The 20,063-nt window shown below is 46.3% G+C and overlaps 2 protein-coding genes across 3 annotated transcripts in view; both read left to right on the top strand.

Moving 5' to 3' along the window:
• Window positions 1-20,063, top strand: part of LOC110508538 (thrombospondin type-1 domain-containing protein 4) — a 109,143-nt gene that overhangs the window by 36,278 nt on the left and 52,802 nt on the right. For both annotated transcript variants that reach the window (XM_090224238.1, XM_090224245.1), the window contains exons 5-6: window positions 2,705-2,804; window positions 18,863-19,002. In XM_090224238.1, the coding sequence (XP_090080364.1) occupies window positions 2,705-2,804; window positions 18,863-19,002 (240 nt within the window). The remainder of the gene's footprint in view (window positions 1-2,704; window positions 2,805-18,862; window positions 19,003-20,063) is intronic.
• Window positions 13,648-16,696, top strand: LOC149984448 (uncharacterized). The gene has a single exon (XM_090224281.1). It carries the CDS (start codon window positions 14,708-14,710, stop codon window positions 15,281-15,283), a length of 576 nt encoding a protein of 191 aa, XP_090080407.1. The 5' UTR covers window positions 13,648-14,707; the 3' UTR covers window positions 15,284-16,696.

Here is a 20,063-nt window from a genome sequence, read left to right as displayed (position 1 = left end):
ATAGAAGGCATTTTCCACTGAATCCAATACTTCTGGGTCACTGTCTGGATGCTCCCGTGTGTGTCTCTGCAGAGCGTATATGGCACAGCAAGGACTGGTCCTGGTCCCCTCCAGGTTAAGTTGACGGGTGGCCGCCGTGAGAATGATTGTTCTTTCTGACCCATCATCTAGAACGGTGAATGTATCAATGCTTCTCCCTTCACTTTTCAAAGTGACCTTGACCACCTTCAACATGACCCTTGGAGACCGGTTCTGCTGGTCGAGGTACAGCTCCTTTGCAGCTCCTACCATGAGCATACTCTGCTCCTTCTGTGCTTGGGGAATTAGATCATACAACACGGTGAGATGGATTTCTTTACAGCGGTTGCAGGGTTTCCTCAATGTGCAGTACTCATCCTTCTTCCTCCAAACACGGCGAGTGGAGTTTAGACGAAAAAGCTCTATTTTTGTCTCATCAGACCACATGACCTTCTCCCATTCCTCCTCTGGATCATCCAGATGGTCATTGGCAAACTTCAGATGGGCCTGGACATGCGCTGGCTTGAGCAGGGGGACCTTGCGTGCGCTGCAGGATTTTAATCCATGACGGCGTAGTGTGTTACTAATGGTTTTCAGGTCATTGACCAGGTCCTGCCGTGTAGTTCTGGGCTGATCCCTCACCTTCCTCGTGATCATTGATGCCCCACGAGGTGAGATCTTGCATGGAGCCCCAGACCGAGGGTGATTGACCGTCATCTTGAACTTCTTCCATTTTCTAATAATTGCGCCAACAGTTGTTGCCTTCTCACCAAGCTGTTTGCCTGTTGTCCTGTAGCCCATCCCAGCCTTGTCTACAATTTTATCCCTGATGTTCTTACACAGCTCTCTTGTCTTGGCCATTGTGGAGAGGTTGGAGTCTGTTTGATTGAGTGTGTGGACAGGTGTCTTTTATACAGGTCACGAGTTCAAACAGGTGCAGTTAATACAGATACTGAGTGGAGAACAGGAGGGCTTCTTAAAGAAAAACTAACAGGTCTGTGAGAGCTGGAATTCTTACTGGTTGGTAGGTGATCAAATACTTATGTCATGCAATAAAATGCAAATTAATTACTTAAAAATCATACAATGTGATTTTCTGTATTTTTGTTTTAGATTCCGTCTCTCACATTTGAAGTGTACCTATGATAAAAAAATACAGACCTCTACATGCTTTGCAAGTAGGAAAACCTGCAAAATCGGCAGTGTATCAAATACTTGTTCTCCCCACTATAGGCCTAATGGTATGTCGGACTTCAGTATACATAAAGATGGTAGGTAACTTACCGGTTGACATTTCTGAATGTACGGATGATAGATGCAACCGTGTAGATGCTCAGGTTGGGCTGAACTCTCTGCCCAGCCTCCCTCATACTCAATCCATGGTTGAGCACATGGTCAACCAATGTGGCCCTGATCTCATCTGAGAGAACTGTCCGTCCGTCCGTCCTCGTCCTCGTCGTCCTCCTCCTTCACCTCTAGCTCTTGCTTCACCATTGACTTCCATTTTCCTCCAGAACAGGAGAGCTCATCTGTGGCCTTTTAGTGCTAAAGCTCTGATTTCTAAGTGAACAATTCAGCAGCGTTTACACCTGTGAGGAGTGGGTGTTTCCAATTGGTGTATAGAGCTTGGCATTGTGATAGGAGTTGCTTTCCGAAGGGACTAAAGATAATTTAACGTTAATGTTGTGCCTAACATAGAAAACTGTGTGTAGTGTTTTGCAAAATGTGTGATATAGAATTGAAAAGTGTAAAGCAGGAATTGTGCTTGCAATTTTGCAGACTTGGTTTCAGAGATTTGGTACATGAGTTTCAGGTTTTGGTGATTGCATTCCAAGTTCCAATTTTAGTGTGTAAACAATTGGGAAAAACAGTAATTCTGACTATTTTGAGGAAGTGTTTACTGGCTACGGCGTCTCAAGATGGACAAACAGTACTTTTGCAGTTTTTTCAAAATTTTAACGCAAAGGTCTTTTAAGGGAGTATGAGAGCACCTTTGTTTGGTTCTCGGCTAGGTGAAGGCTGAACCGAAGCATGCCGAAGGCTTCAGGCGTTTCTAGTATTAACACTGTGAGTAAGTACTGTCACTTAGTGCCTGAACTCCTTCTGCCCTCTTTATTAGTGCTTTGTGGGTGTGTCCCTCTGGGGGTTAAAGTGATTTACAGGTAGTACTATGATCTTCACTGTTCCTCTATTGGAGAAATATATCAGGTGTGCAGGTCTCCAGTACTTCTCTATTGGCCTGACTCGCACGTGCATAGACACACTCACATACTCAGAAACACACTCAGACACACACTTAGACACACACTCAGATACACACTCAGATACACACTCAGACACACAGCTCAGTGTTGGATAGGAAAGCTGGGTGGATTTATGTGTGTGTGGCTGATCCCAGAGAGTCTATTATTTCCATATGCTGCTTAGTGCATCGGCCCACTGTCAGAGCGATCATGAGACAATGGTGTGTGTGTGTGTGTCTGACTAATACCTCTCTCCCATTTTATGCTTGCCCTCTTAATTTGTATGACTCTCTCTCATCTCTTCTTCTCTGTTTCTCCATCCACCTAGTGTACTGGCCAGCCTTAGGGTTGGGCATGATATTATAGCCTCAATTGTCAATACTTGGGATCTACAATACTGACATGTACTTGTCCCTCCCTCCCTCCCTCCCTCTGTCTGTCAGGTATGTGTAGGAGGTGCAGACTCCAGAGCAGAGCAGTGCGCTTCCTACAACAACCAGGAGTTTATGGGCAGACTGTACGACTGGGAACCTTTCACTCAGGGTAAGTTACACGCACGCACACACACACACACACACACAGACAGACACAGACACACACATGCACACACACTTGTTAATGTGTATGTAGTTGTTGTGTATATGATTGTTTAAGTAAGGCCATTGTTTAGGTGTTTGACAAACCTCCCCTGGCCTGCCCAATCCACTGCAACTCACATTCTGATTGGTGATTCCAGATATATTTTGGAAGGTGCTATAAAAAGAGAGGAGGGAGAGAAGGAGGGAGGGAAGGAGGGAGAGAGAGAGAGAGGGGGGGAGGGGGAGAGAGAGAGAGAGGCCATGATCAGATGAGCTTCTGCATTTTTCAGCATTTTCTTTAAAAAAGATAGATTTAGAGTTAGATCAACTTGGATTTTATGTCAGGAACATATACAGGATGCTACCGTCTACAACATAACATTCACCTCAAATCAAAACTCAAAACCTACAACCTGATTTTGGGCGGAATTACTGAACCACCTGGAAGGTTTACAACTACCAAGGATTATTATTCTATACAGCAAATTCTCTGGAAAACAACAGAAACCTGAAAACACCACCCAACCTGGAACTGAGTGAGTAATGTTTAGTCTGAAACTATATATTTTTTCCATAAACCAAGAAGAAAAATACACTACATTACTTTATAAGGACTGAATTCTAACATAATTCTGCCAAGCTTGATACAGCTTCAATTAGTACTGACGTGTCAAGTGAGAGGTAACAAAGCCCATTAGCCCAACAATGGCAGGAGAGTCAAACAGTCTACTCCAACCAAATGGAGAGGCCTTAGAAGCTGCCTCCTGCTTTCAGAGGTAATTCAAATACAGTACCCTGTGTATGTAAAGAATGATAAGGCAAGAAAAGATTACAAAATGAAGCTCCTTATGGAAAATGGGAACATCAGCAACCTTATCTTCCACACAAACCATCCCCTGGCATGGCACAGTGCTATATTAGCACACTACCCCTTTGTTAAGAGAGGGGGTGTTAACGAGGGGTGGAAACTCAGAAAACTTGATAACGAGGACTCTGAGTCAGCTAATATAAACCTCTATAAGTCTGGAACAGTAATGGTACAGGGCAACCCCAAACAGTTTCAGCTGAACTCTCACCTAATCAAACAATTAGACCAGCAGGAGAAGCTCTCCCTTGAGAAAGATACCCCCACCCCGAGCTGGTCAGACCAGACCTCTTCATTATATAACCCCACAGACGAGCAACCCCAAGCGGAAAGTCAACCTCCCAGCACAGAGTACTACCCTCTCATTGAAATGAAGGATCAATTTACCCAGCTGGAGGTAAGGCAGGTGGAGCTGGAACAGCAGGTGATTACATTCCAGTCAGCACAGACCCAGACAACAGTCCAGCACAACAACACTCTCTTAACCAGACCCGGAGAGCTGGAGGTGGAGAGAGACATATCTGCACTCTGGACAGTGGTAAGACAACTTCAACAGGAGAAAGAGCAGGAGAAGAACAGAACACTAGAGGAGAGGATCAGACTGCTGGAGGAGAGGTTGAGGGGGGTGGCGTGTGACAGAGAACAACCCACTAGAGAGGTGGCCACCCCCACAGAGAAGCCAGCAGAACAGCCCACCTCAGTACCCGACAAAAGTCTCGACACCACAGCAGAACAGTCCACACCAGACCCTGACCATAGCGTCGACATCACAGCAGAACAGACACATGAAGAACCCCAAGCCCAGCGGCTCTCAACCCCTCTGAGCACCCCCCCTGTCAGCCACCCTGATAGCCCTTCTGACACCCCCCACACCCACTGAGGACATACACAAGACACAGATTGTTCTCCTTATGGACTCAAATGGGAAATATATACAAGAAAAAAAAAACATTTTCCCAAACACAGTGTGTCTAAACTCTGGTGTCCAAACACCCAGCGCGCCCAAGACCTTCTGTCTGAGGACCAACTAAGTTCACCTAGCCACATAATAATACACACAGGCACAAACGACCTGAGAGCACAGCAGGAAAGGGTGGCCACAGCACTGAAGGGAGTGATTGAAAAAGCTTCTTCTACTTTCCCCAACGCACAAGTGGTTATCTCCACCCTGCTACCACGAAAAGACATCCACCTTGCCACAATACAGTGGGTAAACGCAAGTATTTCCCGTGACTGTGCCTCAAAACCAAATGTGTTCCTGGCCCACCACTCCACCCTGGACTTGAACAGCCTCTATGACCAGGTCCACCTCTACAAGGCAGCAGTGCCCACCTTTGCCCGGACTCTAAAGCACAAACGTATCCCCAACACTTCACACAGGAGCAACAGATCAATAGACACCCCACCCAGACCAGCGAGACACCCTTCCAGACCTGCAGGACCCTCCCCTGGACCTACACATAGAGGACCCACGCCAAGAGGACTTACATCCAGACCACAGCACCCCCAGCCACATCCACACCCCCACCCCAACCAATAAACACCCCCCCACGTCAACCATGCCCACACCCCATTTAGGCCCCCTCAGATCAGACCTATGCCCCTCCTGCCCACCCCATGCACCCCATCCCTGCAAAGAGGGCCTCAACATGGAAGTCACAGACCCAGACAGGTAGTGAGTGGGCAAACAGGCCCAACCCCCACTCTTACACTAGCCCAAGCCAATGGAATGTACCAGATGCTCAGCAGGCTCTGCTCACACTTACTGGCCTGAGGCCAAACCACGACCAACAACATTAGACCCTTTATGGAACACAAAGCCTTCACTATATCATCCTGGAATATCCAAGGCCTGAGGTCATCTGCCTTTGGCCTAAAGAGCAGGAACCCGGACTTCACCAAAGAAATCGGTAATACAGACATTGTCATCCTGCAAGAAACCCGGTATAAAGGAGACGGACCCACTGGTTGCCCTCTAGGTTGCAGAGAGCTGGTAGTCCCATCCACCAAACTACCAGGTGTGAAACAGGGAAGGGACTCAGGGGGTATGCTAATTTCGTATAGAGCAGACCTAACTCACTCCATTAAATTAATCAAAACAGGAACATTTTACATTTGGCTAGAAATTCAAAAGGAAATTATCTTAACAGAGAAAAATGTCCTCCTGTGTGCTACCTATATCCCCCCACTAGAATCCCCATACTTTAATGAAGACAGATTCTCCATCCTGGAGGGGGAAATCAATCATTTCCATGCCCAGGGACATGTACTAGTCTGTGGCGACCTAAATGCCAGAACCGGACAAGAACCTGACACCCTCAGCACACAGGGGGACAAACACCTGCCTGCAGGTGACAGCATTCCCTCCCACATATGCCCTCCTAGGCAAGACTATGACAACATAACCAACAAAAACGGGTCACAACTCCTGCAGCGCTGTCGCACGCTGGGTATGTACATAGTCAATGGTAGGCTTCGAGGGGACTCCTATGGTAGGTACACCTATAGCTCGTCTCTTGGCAGTAGTACTGTAGACTACTTTATCACTGACCTCAACCCAGTCTCTCAGAGCGTTCACAGTCAGCCCACTGACACCCCTATCAGACCACAGCAAAATCACAGTCTATTTGAACAGAGCAATACTCAATCATGAGGCATCAAAGCCAAAGGAACTGAGTACCATTAAGAAATGCTATAGATGGAAGGAATGCAGTTTGGAAACCTACCAAAAAACAATTAGGCAACAACAAATTCAATCCCTTTTAGACAATTTCCTGGGTAAAACGTTCCACTGTAATAGTGAAGGTGTAAACTTGGCAGTAGAAAATCTTAACAGTATATTTGACCTCTCAGCTTCCCTATCAAATTTTTTAAAATCTCAAATAGAAAACCGAAGAAAATGAACAACAATGACAAATGGTTTGATGAAGAATGCAAAAATCTAAGAAAGAAATTGAGAAACCTGTCCAACCAAAAACATAGAGACCCGGAAAACCTGAGTCTACGCCTTCACTATGGTGAATCACTAAAACAATACAGAAATACACTACGGGAAAAAAAGGAACAGCACGTCAGAAATCAGCTCAATGTAATTGAAAAATCCATAGACTCTAACCACTTCTGGGAAAATTGGAAAACACTAAACAAACAACAACATGAAGAATTATCTATCCAAAATTGAGATGTATGGGTAAACCACTTCTCCAATCTTTTTGGCTCTATAACAAATAATAAAGAGCAAAAACAAATACATGATAAAATATAAATCTTAGAATCAACTATTAAAGACTACCAGAACCCACTGGATTCTCCAATTACCTTGAATGAGCTACAGGACAAAATAAAAACTCTCCAACCCAAAAAGGCATGTGGTGTTGATGGTATCCTTAATGAAATGATCAAATATACAGACAACAAATTCCAATTGGCTATACTCAAACTCTTTAACATCATCCTTAGCTCTGGCATCTTCCCCAATACTTGGAACCAAGGACTGATCACCCTATTCCACAAAAGTGGAGACAAATTTGACCCCAATAACTACCTTGGGAAAATCCTCTGCATTATCATTAACAGCAGACTCGTACATTTCCTCAATTAAAACAATGTACTGAGCAAATGTCAAATTGGCTTTTTACCAAATTACCGTACAACAGACCATGTATTCACCCTGCACACCCTAATTGACAACCAAACAAACCAAAAGAAAGGCAAAGTCTTCTCATGCTTTGTTGATTTCAAAAAGCCTTCGACTCAATTTGGCATGAGGGTCTGCTGTATAAATTGATGGAAAGTGGTGTTGGGGGTAAAACATACGACATTATAAAATCCATGTACACAAACAACAAGTGTGCGGTTAAAATTGGCAAAAAACACACTGATTTCTTCCCACAGGTCCGTGGGGTGAGACAGGGATGTAGCTTAAGCCCCACCCTATTCAACATATATACAGTGGGGCAAAAAAGTATTTAGTCAGCCACCAATTGTGCAAGTTCTCCCACTTAAATCCCACCATAATTTGCAAATAAATTCATAAAAAATCCTACAATGTGATTTTCTGGAATTTTTTTTCTCATTTTGTCTGTCATAGTTGAAGTGTACCTATGATGAAAATTACAGGCCTCTCTCAGACCTGGGTCCTGACCGTAAATCTCAGTAAGACCAAAATAATGGTGTTCCAAAAAAGGTCCAGTCGCCAGGACCACAAATACAAATTCCATCTAGACACTGTTGCCCTAGAGCACACAAAAAACTATACATACCTTGGCCTAAACATCAGCGCCACAGGTAACTTCCACAAAGCCGTGAACGATCTGAGAGACAAGGCAAGAAGGGCATTCTATGCCATCAAAAGGAGCATAAAATTCAACATACCAATTAGGATCTGGCTAAAAATACTTGAATCAGTCATAGAGCCCATTGCCCTTCATGGTTGTGAGGTCTGGGGTCCGCTCACCAACCAAGACTTCACAAAATGGAACAAACACCAAATTGAGACTCTGCATGTAGAATTCTGCAAAAATATCCTTTGTGTACAGCGTAGAACACCAAATAATGCATGCAGAGCAGAATTAGGCCGATACCCACTAATTATCAAAATCCATAACAAAGCCATCACCTACAGAGAGATGAACCTGGAGAAGAGCAAGCTTGTCCTGGGGCTCTGTTCACAAACACAAACACACCCCACAGAGCTCCAGGACAGCAGCACAATTAGACCCAACCAAATCATGAGAAAACAAAAAGATAATTACTTGACACATTGGAAAGAATTTAAAAAACTGAGCAAACTAGAATGCTATTTGGTCCTAAACACAGAGTACACAGTGGCAGAATTCCTGACCATGTACAGACTATGAGCATAGCCTTGCTATTGAGAAAGGCCGCCGTAGGCAGACATGGCTGTCAAGAGAAGACAGGCTATGTGCACACTGCCCACAAAATGAGGTGGAAACTGAGCTGCACTTCCTAACCTCCTGCCCAATGTATGACCATATTAGAGAGACATACTTCCCTCAGATTACACAGATCCACAAAGAATTAAAAACAAATCCAACTCCCATATCTACTTGGTGAAATTCCTCAGTGTGCCATCACAGCAGCAAGATTTGTGACCTGTTGCCACAAGAAAAGGGCAACCAGTGAAGAACAAACACCATTGTAAATACAACCCATATTTATGCTTATTTATTTTCCCTTGTGTACTTTAACCATTTGTACATTGTTACAACACTATATATATATATATATATATATAATATGACATTTGTAATTTTACTTCTGTATGTGTAATGTTTACTGTTCATTTGTATTGTTTATTTCACTTTTGTATATTATCTACCTCACTCTCTTGAGAGAGAGAGAGAGAGAGAGAGAGAGAGAGAGAGAGAGAGAGAGAGAGAGAGAGAGAGAAAGGTAGTGATCAGATGTGCCCCAGCATTGTGTGTGCGTGTGCTTGTGCATATGCAGGTGTGTTTGTTGGACAGAATGTGAGAGAGTGTTGGAATGTGAGAGAGTGTTAGAATGTGTGTGAGTGAGTAGTTGTCTTTGTTTTAGGACCAAACTAGAGGGAAGGAGAGGGAGACAACTGTAAACAGTGATTTGAGGAAAGACAGAGAAAAGAAAAGAAAGAACGAGAGATGGGGAATCATAAACATACATAGGGATTAAGTGAGTGAAGGGAAAACAGGAATGGGGGAGAGAGGAGGGAAAGAGAGACAGCTGTAGAATCATATCATCAAGAATTTGTCACTGTTCTGACAGATTAATGCATATGTGTGTGTTTCCGCGAGCATGTGTGTGTGTGTGTGATTGTGTGTGTGTGTGGGAAAACTACCATGTAAATTGTTCTGAGTGTGCTAGTGTGTGTGTGTGTAAATGTGACCGCTGTATCAGTTGTCTACAGCCCCTCTGCTGACAGAACTATGACACCATAGAGTTACATTGACCAGGAAGCGTAGAGCTATAAAACCACTGATCTATGAGACCGGAGATCTAGAACACACAGGAACACAACACTGAGGCTGCATATCTATGTTGAGAGAGAGTCATGGTCAGGGTAGGACTGATCTATGTGGACTGAGGCTGTATATCTATGTTGAGAGTCATGGTCATGGTAGGACTGATCTATGTGGACTGAGGCTGTATATCTATGTTGAGAGTCATGGTCAGGTAAGGGCTGATCTATGTGGACTGAAGCTGTGTAGCTATGATGAGAGCCATGGTCAGGGTAGGGCTGATCTATGTTGCGAGAGAGTCATGGCCATCGTAGGTCTGATCTATGTGGACTGAGGCTGTATATCTATGTTGAGAGTCATGGTCAGGGTAGGTCTGATCTATGTGGACTAAGGCTGTATAGCTATGATGAGAGTCATGGTCAGGGTAGGGCTGATCTATTCTGGACTGAGGCTGTATATCTATGTTGAGAGTCATGGTAGGTCTGATCTATGTGGCCTGAGGCTGTATATCTATGATGAGAGCCATGGTCAGGGTAGGTCTGATCTATGTGGACTGAGGCTGTATATCTATGTTGAGAGTCATGGTCAGGTAAGGGCTGATCTATGTGGACTGAAGCTATGTAGCTATGATGAGAGCCATGGTCAGGGTAGGGCTGATCTATGTGGACTGAGGCTGCATATCTATGTTGAGAGAGAGTCATGGTCAGGGTAGGATTGATCTATGTGGACTGAGGCTGTATATCTATGTTCAGAGTCATGGTTAGGGTAGGTCTGATCTATGTGGACTGAGGCTGTATATCTATGTTGGGAGAGAGTCATGGTAAATGTAGGTCTGGTCTTTGTGGATTGAGGCTGCATATCTATGTTGAGAGTCATGGTAGGTCTGATCTATGTGGCCTGAGGCTGTATATCTATGATGAGAGCCATGGTCAGGGTAGGTCTGATCTATGTGGACTGAGGCTGTATATCTATGTTGAGAGTCATGGTCAGGTAAGGGCTGATCTATGTGGACTGAAGCTATGTAGCTATGATGAGAGCCATGGTCAGGGTAGGGCTGATCTATGTGGACTGAGGCTGCATATCTATGTTGAGAGAGAGTCATGGTCAGGGTAGGATTGATCTATGTGGACTGAGGCTGTATATCTATGTTCAGAGTCATGGTTAGGGTAGGTCGGATCTATGTGGACTGAGGCTGTATATCTATGTTGGGAGAGAGTCATGGTAAATGTAGGTCTGGTCTTTGTGGATTGAGGCTGCATATCTATGTTGAGAGAGAGTCATGGTCAGCGTAGGTCTGATCTATGTGGACTGAGGCTGCATATCTATGTTGAGAGTTATGGTCATGGTAGGACTGATCTATGTAGACTGAGGCTGTATATCTATGTTGAGAGTCATGGTCAGGTAAGGGCTGATCTATGTGGACTGAAGCTGTGTAGCTATGATGAGAGCCATGGTCAGGGTAGGGCTGATCTATGTTGCGAGAGAGTCATGGCCATCGTAGGTCTGATCTATGTGGACTGAGGCTGTATATCTATGATGAGAGCCATGGTCAGGGTAGGTCTGATCTATGTGGACTGAGGCTGTATATCTATGTTGAGAGTCATGGTCAGGTAAGGGCTGATCTATGTGGACTGAAGCTGTGTAGCTATGATGAGAGCCATGGTCAGGGTAGGGCTGATCTATGTGGACTGAGGCTGTATATCTATGTTGGGAGAGAGCCATGGTAAAGGTAGGTCTGATCTATGTGGACTGAGGCTGCATATCTATGTTGAGAGAGAGTCATGGTCAGGGTAGGATTGATCTATGTGGACTGAGGCTGTATATCTATGTTCAGAGTCATGGTTAGGGTAGGTCTGATCTATGTGGACTGAGGCTGTATATCTATGTTGGGAGAGAGTCATGGTAAATGTAGGTCTGGTCTTTGTGGACTGAGGCTGCATATCTATGTTGAGAGAGAGTCATGGTCAGGGTATGGCTGATCTATGTGGTCTGAGGCTGTGTATCTATGTTGAGAGTCATGGTCATGGTAGGACTGATCTATGTGGACTGAGGCTGTATAGCTATGCTGAGAAAGAGTCATGGTTATGGTAGGGCTGATCTATGTGGACTGAGGCTGTATATCTATGTTGAGAGTCATGGTCATGGTAGGACTGATCTATGTGGACCGAGGCTGTATATCTATGTTGAGAGTCATGGTCAGGGTAGGTCTGATCTATGTTGACTGAGGCTGTATAGCTATGCTGAGAAAGATTCATGGTCAGGGTAGGTCTGATCTATGTGGACTGAGGCTGCATATCTATGTTGAGAGTGAGTCATGGTCAGGGTAGGACTGATCTATGTGGACTGAGGCTGTCCACATAGATCAGTCCTACCCTAACCATGACTCTCTCTCAACATAGTTATACAGCCTCAGTCCACATAGATCAGCCCTACCCTGACCATGACCATGACTCTCAACATACATATACAGCCTCAGTCCACATAGATCAGTCCTACCCTGAGAGTCATGGTCATGGTAGGACTGATCTATGTGGACTGAGGCTGTATAAATATGTTGAGAGAGAGTCATGGTCATGGTAGGACTGATCTATGTGGACTGAGGCTGCATATCTATGTTGAGAGTGAGTCATGGTCAGGGTAGGACTGATCTATGTGGACTGAGGCTGTATATCTATGTTGAGAGTCATGGTCATGGTAGGACTGATCTATGTGGACCGAGGCTGTATATCTATGTTGAGAGTCATGGTCATGGTCAGGGTAGGGCTGATTTATGTTGACTGAGGCTGTATAGCTATGCTGAGAAAGAGTCATGGTTAGGGTAGGGCTGATCTATGTGGACTGAGGTTGTATATCTATGATGAGAGTCATGGTTAGGGAAGGGCTGATCTATGTGGACTGAGCTTATATCTATGTTGAAAGAGTCATGGTCAGGGTAGGTCTGATCTATGTGGACTGAGCTTATATCTATGTTGAAAGAGTCATGGTCAGGGTAGGACTGGAGAGACAAGCTGTCTGCACAAACAGACAAAGCCTTTCCTCAGGTGTGTGGGTGTGTGTGTGTGTGTGTGTGTGTCTGTTGAGCGTGGGGGGTGAGTGTGTGTTGGGCGTGGGTGGGTAAGTGTGTGTTGGGTGTGAGGGGTGAGTGTGTGTGTGTGCGTGTGTGTGCACTTGAGATGTTGTGTGGGTAATATTACTAACATTACAAGACCATTAATCTCTCTGAAGTAAACAGAATTAAAGTGTTTGTCTAATAAGTGTCTAGAGGCTCCATGGACGTGTGTGTGTGTGTGTGTGTGCGCAGCATACATATATTTACAGGTGTATATACAGTATGTCCCTTTGCCAACAGACCACTCCACTCACTTCCTCTGTGTACATACTGGACGTCTGTGTTTACTAACAGCTGTTCCTGCTCCACACAACTGAACTCAACATACAGGATATTAACACAGACTATAAACTGTACCTGACCCTTAAACTAACTTGTAGTGTCAATGCTAGCTACACAGTGATTTATTTAATTTCCTTTCAGAATTCAGTCATGACAACATTCACAGCACTAGGATGTGCATGGTGTTCATTCATAGCACTAGGATGTGCATGGTGTTCATTCATAGCACTAGGATGTGCATGGTGTTCATTCACAGCACTAGGATGTGCATGGTGTTCATTCATAGCACTAGGATGTGCATGGTGTTCATTCATAGCACTAGGATGTGCATGGTGTTCATTCATAGCACTAGGATGTGCATGGTGTTCATTCATAGCACTAGGATGTGCATGGTGTTCATTCATAGCATTAGGATGTGCATGGTGTTCATTCATAGCACTAGGATGTGCATGGTGTTCATTCATAGCACTAGGATGTTAATGGTGTTCATTCATAGCACTAGGATGTGCATGGTGTTCATTCATAGCATTAGGATGTGCATGGTGTTCATTCATAGCACTAGGATGTGCATGGTGTTCATTCATAGCATTAGGATGTGCATGGTGTTCATTCATAGCACTAGGATGTGCATGGTGTTCATTCATAGCACTAGGATGTTAATGGTGTTCATTCATAGCACTAGGATGTTAATGGTGTTCATTCACAGCACTAGGATGTGCATGGTTGTCACGCCCTGACCGTAGAGAGCCTTTTTATGTCTCTATTTGGTTTGGTCAGGGTGTGATTTGGATGTGCATTCTATGTGTTGTGTTTGGCCGAGTGTGGTTCCCAATCAGAGGCAGCTGTCTATCGTTGTCTCTGATTGGGAATCATACTTAGGTAGCCTTTTTTCCCACCTATGTTGTGGGATCTTGTCCTTGTCTTGTTGCAGTTGAGCCCCACAAGGCTGTATGTTTCGTTGGTTCTCTCTTTCTTGTTTTTGTGGTTACCTACCCCACGCTGCATCTTGGTCCACTTCTTCAGACGAGCGTTACAGAAGATCCCACCACAAAAATACCAAGCAGCGTTTTCTGGAGGAGTGGACATGGGAGGAGATACTGGAGGGCAAGGGACCCTGGGCGCAGGCTGGAGAATATCGCCGTCCTAAGGTAGAAATGGAAGCAGCAATAGCGGAACGGCGAAGATACAGGCAGCCCCCCCAAAAAATTTGGAAGGGGCACACGAGGAGATTGGCGGAGTCAGGTTATAGACCTGAGTCAACTCCCTGTGATTACCGTGGGGAGAGTGTGACTAGTCAGGCCCCATGTTATGCGGCTCTGCGCAGTGTGTCTCCGGTGCGCATGCACAGCCCGGTGCGCTACTTTTCAGCTCCTCGCATTTGTCGAGCTAGAATGGCATTCAGCCAGGATAGATGGTGCCGGCTCAGCGCATCTGGCCTCCAGTGCGTCTCTTCGGTCCAAGATATCCTGCGGCGGCTCTGCGCACTGTGTCTCCGGTGCGCTTTCACAGCCCAGTGCGTCCTGTGCCAACGCCCCGCAGGTGCCGGGCTAGGGTGAGCATCCAGCTAGGACGGGTTGTGTCTGCGCTCCAGACCTCCAGTGCGTCTCCACGGCCCAGTATATCCGGTGCCAGCTCCACGAACCCAGCCTCCAGTGATGATCCATGGCACGAAGCCTGCAGTGATGATCCATGGCACGAAGCCTCCAGTGATGATCCATGGCACGAAGCCTGCAGTGATGATCCATTGCACGAAGCCTCCAGTGATGATCCATGGCACGAAGCCTCCAGTGATGATCCATGGCACGAAGCCTCCAGTGATGATCCATGGCACGAAGCCTCCAGTGATGATCCATGGCACGAAGCCTCCAGGAATAATCCATGGCACGAAGCCTCCAGTGATGATCCATGGCGCGAAGCCTCCAGTGATGATCCATGGCACGAAGCCTCCAGCAACGGTCCCTAGTCCGGAGCCTCCAGCGATGGTCCCCAGTCCGGGGCCTGCAGCGAGGGTCCCCAGTCCGAGGCCTGCAGCGAGGGTCCCCAGTCCGAGGCCTGCAGCGAGGGTCCCTAATCCGGGGCCTGCAGAGAGGGTCCCCAGTCCGGGGTCGGCGACAAGGGTTCCCGCACCAGAGGTGCCACCAAAGTGGGAGGAGCCAGAGGTGGTGCGGGATCTGCGTCCCACACCGGAGCCGCCAGAGAGGATAGATGCCCACCCGGACCCTCCCCTATAGGTTCAGGTTTTGCGGCCTGAGTCCGCACCTTTGAGGGGGGGTACTGTCACTCCCTGACCTTAGAGAGCCTTTTTATGTCTCTATTTGGTTTGGTCAGGGTGTGATTTTGGTGGGCATTCTATGTGTTGTATTTCTTTGTGTTTGGCCGAGTGTGGTTCCCAATCAGAGGCAGCTGTCTATCGTTGTCTCTGATTGGGAATCATACTTAGGTAGCCTTTTTTCCCACCTATGTTGTGGGATCTTGTCCTTGTCTTGTTGCAGTTGAGCCCCACAAGGCTGTATGTTTCGTTGGTTCTCTCTTTCTTGTTTTTGTGGTTACCTACCCCACGCTGCATCTTGGTCCACTTCTTCAGACGAGCGTTACAATGGTGTTCATTCATAGCACTAGGATGTGCATGGTGTTCATTCATAGCACTAGGATGTTAATGGTGTTCATTCATAGCACTAGGATGTGCATGGTGTTCATTCATAGCACTAGGATGTGCATGGTGTTCGTTCCATGCACAAAAACATCAACAGTAGAGCATCCCATGACATGTATAATATAACCCTGGATGCTGATTGGCTGAAAAACTCCTTGTTTACTGTTCTATTTACGTTGGTAACCTGTTGATAATAGCAATAAGAGACCTCAGGGGTTTGTGGTTTATGACCTATATACCACGGCATAAGAACAGCCATAAGCCGTGGTATATTGGCCCTATACCAAACCCACTCAGACCGTATTGCTTAATTATAATACAACTATGTTATACAAATACTTCCCATATATTCCTTTCTTCTTACAGTATGTAAACGCAGCAAAAAAACAAACGTCCTCTCACTGTCAGCTGCGTTTATTTTCAGCAATCTTAATGTGTGAATATTTGTATGAACATAACAAGATTCAACAACTGAGACAAACTGAACAAGTTCCACAGACATGTGACTAACAGAAATGGAATAATGTGTTCCTGAACAAAGGGAGGGTCAAAATCAATAGTAACAGTCAGTATCTGGTGTGGCCACCAGCTGCATTAAGTACTGCAGTGCATCTCCTCCTCATGGACTGTACCAGATTTACCAGTTCTTGCTGTGAGATGTTACCCCACTCTTCCATGGCACCTGCAAGTTCCCGGACATTTCTGTGGGGAATGGCCCTAGCCCTCACCCTCCGATCCAACAGGTCCCAGACGTGCTCAATGGAAGATACGGGCTCTTCGCTGGCCATGGCAGAACACTGACATTCCTGTCTTGCAGGAAATCACGCACAGAACGAGCAGTATGGCTGGTGGCATTGTCATGCTGAAGGGTCATGTCAGAATGAGCCTGCAGGAAGGGTACCACATGAGGGAGGAGGATGTCTTCCTTGTAATGCACAGCGTTGAGATTGCCTCCAATGACAACCTCAGTCTGATGATGCTGTGACACACCGCCCCAGACCGTGACGGACCCTCCACCTCCAAATCGATCCCGCTCCAGAGTACAGGCCTCGGTGTAACGCTCATTCCTTCAATGATAAACACAGATCCGACCATCACCCCTGGTGAGACAAAACCACAACTCATCAGTGAAGAGCACTTTTTGCCAGTCCTGTCTGGTCCAGCAACGGTGGGTTTGTGTCCATAGGCGACGTTGTTGCCAGTGATGTCTGCTGAGGACCTGCCTTACATCAGGCCTACAAGCCCTCAGTCCAGCCTCTCTGTCTATTGCGGACAGTCTGAGCACTGATGGAGGGATTGTGCACTCCTGGTGTAACTCGGGCAGTTGTTGTTGCCATCCTGTACCTGTCCCGCAGGTGTGATGTTCAGATGTACCGATCCTGTGCAGGTGTTGTTACACGTGGTCTGCCACTGCGAGGACAATCAGCTGTCTGTCCTGTCTCCCTGTAGCGCTGTCTTAGGCGTCTCACAGTACGGACATTGCAATTTATTGCCCTGGTCACATCTGCAGTCCTCATGCCTCCCTGCAGAATGCCTAAGGCACGTTCACGCAGATGAGTAGGGACCCTGGGCATCTTTCTTTTTGTTTTTTTCAGAGTCAGTAGAAAGGCCTCTTTAGTGTCCTAAGTTTTCATAACTGTGACCTTAATTGCCTACCGTCTGTAAGCTGTTAGTGTCTTAACGACCGTTCCACAGGTGCATGTTCATTAATTGTTTATGGTTCATTGAACAAGCATGGGAAACAGTGTTTAAACCCTTTGCAATGAAGATCTGTGTAGTATTTTGGATTTTTCCAAACTGTCTTTGAAAGACAGGGTCCTGAAAAAGGGATGTTTCTTTTTTTGCTGAGTTTATAAAAGTTAGCATTGTGGTATTGACGTTAGGGTGTGCAGGTGTTATTTTTTTATTTTTTTTGCAGCTCATCCCCTCTCAGAGTACTCGTCCTCCCCACTTCCTGTCTCGCTGCCTCTCTCTTTCTCTCTCTCCGGAGTTTGTTTAGGACAGCGACAGCCGGGAAGTATATTTAGACTACGTATGTTCACACTGTCTGAACACTAAGCTCAGCAGAGAGGGAGGGAGGGAGAGAGAGGGAGGGAGGGGGAGGGAGAGAGAGGGAGGGAGAGAGAGGGAGGGAGGGAGGGAGGGAGAGAGAGGGAGAGAGAGGGAGAGAGAGAGGGGAGGAGGGGGAGGACTGCAATGATGGAGAAGGGAAGGAAATATGGAGGGACTCAAATAGAGAAAGATAGTGAGGGAGGGGTGGGAATTCTTCCTTTCCCCCTCTCTCGCTCTCTTTCTCTCACTCTCTCTCTCACACTCTATTTCTTTCTCTCTTGCTCTCTCTCTCCCCCTCTCTCTCTCCCTCTCTCTCTCCCTTTCTCTCTCTCTTCACTCTCTCATTCTGTTACTGTCTCCAGTCTCAAAGATAACTACGACTGATAGAGAGAACAAGAGAGAGGGGGGTGGGGGATTCTTCCTTTCCCCCTTTCTCGCTCTCTTTCTCTCACTCTCTCTCTCACACTCTCTTTCTTTCTCTCTCTCTCTCCCTCTCTCTCTCCCTTTCTCTCTCTCTTCACTCTCTCATTCTGTTACTGTCTCCAGTCTAATCTCTCAAAGATAACTACGACTGATAGAGAGAACAAGAGAGGGGGGGTGGGAATTCTTCCTTTCCCTCTTTCTCGCTCTCTCTCTCTTTTTATCTCTCTTTCTCTCTCTCTCTTTTTATCTCTCTTTCTCTGCCAACTGCGTGGTGTAAAAGTTCCATCTGGAGAATGGAGAGAGGACAGACTGGGAGGATGAATGGGAATGATTAAAGTAGTGGTTAATAGTGATTAATGACAGTTACTCTCTCTTTCCCCTCTTTAATGTACACTTACTGCATAGTGACTGTCAGCACTGTCAGACAGATACACATACAGGATAATACAGGAGCTTCTTATAAGAATCTCATCTGTCACATTGATACATCAACATACATTTTCAGAATGTGAATATTTCCTATATCTCGTCTAAGACATTGGCTTAGCAAAGACCCTCTTTCATAAAGACCCACGGCAACATAGCTAACTAACCCCCATGGGCTCAGAACATGACCACACACAGACACACACACACCATATTAACCCTTGGAATGTGTGTAACACCTCTGTGTGTGTTCCAGTTGGGGTGGAAAAGCAGTGTGAGCTGACGTGTAGGCCGGTTGGATATCGCTTCTACGTGAGTCAGGCAGACAGAGTGAGAGATGGAACACCCTGCGTTAACACCAGCACCAATGACGTGTGTGTGGCCGGGCGCTGCCTGGTAAGTGTGTAGGTAGGGGGTCAACCTGTAAATGTGTGAGGGGGTCAACCTGTAAGTGTGTGAGGGGGTCAACCTGTAAGTGTGTGAGGGGGTCAACCTGTAAGTGTGTATGTAGGGGGTCAACCTGTATGTGTGTGAGGGGGTCAACCTGTAAGTGTGTAGGTAGGGGGTCAACCTGTAAGTGTGTAGGTAGGGGGTCAACCTGTAAGTGTGTGAGGGGGTCAACCTGTAAGTGTGTATGTAGGGGGTCAACCTGTAAGTGTGTAGGTAGGGGGTCAACCTGTAAGTGTGTATGTAGGGGGTCAACCTGTAAGTGTGTGAGGGGTTAACCTGTAAGTGTGTAGGTAGGGGGTCAACCTGTAAGTGTGTGAGGGGGTCAACCTGTAAGTGTGTGAGGGGGTCAACCTGTAAGTGTGTGAGGGGTTAACCTGTAAGTGTGTATGTAGGGGGTCAACCTGTATGTGTGTGAGGGGGTCAACCTGTAAGTGTGTAGGTAGGGGGTCAACCTGTAAGTGTGTAGGTAGGGGGTCAACCTGTAAGTGTGTGAGGGGGTCAACCTGTAAGTGTGTATGTAGGGGGTCAACCTGTAAGTGTGTAGGTAGGGGGTCAACCTGTAAGTGTGTAGGTAGGGGGTCAACCTGTATGTGTGTAGGTAGGGGGTCAACCATTAAGTGTGTAGGTAGGGGGTCAACCTGTAAGTCTGTAGGTAGGGGTTCAACCATTAAGTGTGTAGGTAGGGGGTCAACCTGTAAGTCTGTAGGTAGGGGGTCAGCCTGTAAGTCTGTAGGTAGGGGGTCAACCTGTAAGTCTGTAGGTAGGGGGTCAACCTGTAAGTGTGTAGGTAGGGGGTCAACCTGTAAGTGTGTAGGTAGGGGGTCAACCTGTAAGTGTGTAGATAGGGGATCAACCTGTAAGTGTGTAGGTAGGGGGTCAACCTGTAAGTGTGTAGATAGGGGATCAACCTGTAAGTGTGTAGATAGGGTGTATGGATGAGTGTATGAGGGCATCACTATATGTGGTGTTGCAGGATCAGGGTTAGAGCTACTTTGAAGCCTCTGCTG

This window comes from Oncorhynchus mykiss, chromosome 3 (assembly GCF_057628025.1).
Source record: "Oncorhynchus mykiss isolate SJ-2025 chromosome 3, ASM5762802v1, whole genome shotgun sequence".
Taxonomy (NCBI): domain Eukaryota; kingdom Metazoa; phylum Chordata; class Actinopteri; order Salmoniformes; family Salmonidae; genus Oncorhynchus; species Oncorhynchus mykiss.
The sequence above is the reverse complement of the archived record's forward strand: the minus strand, read 5'-3'. Positions and strand labels throughout refer to the sequence as shown.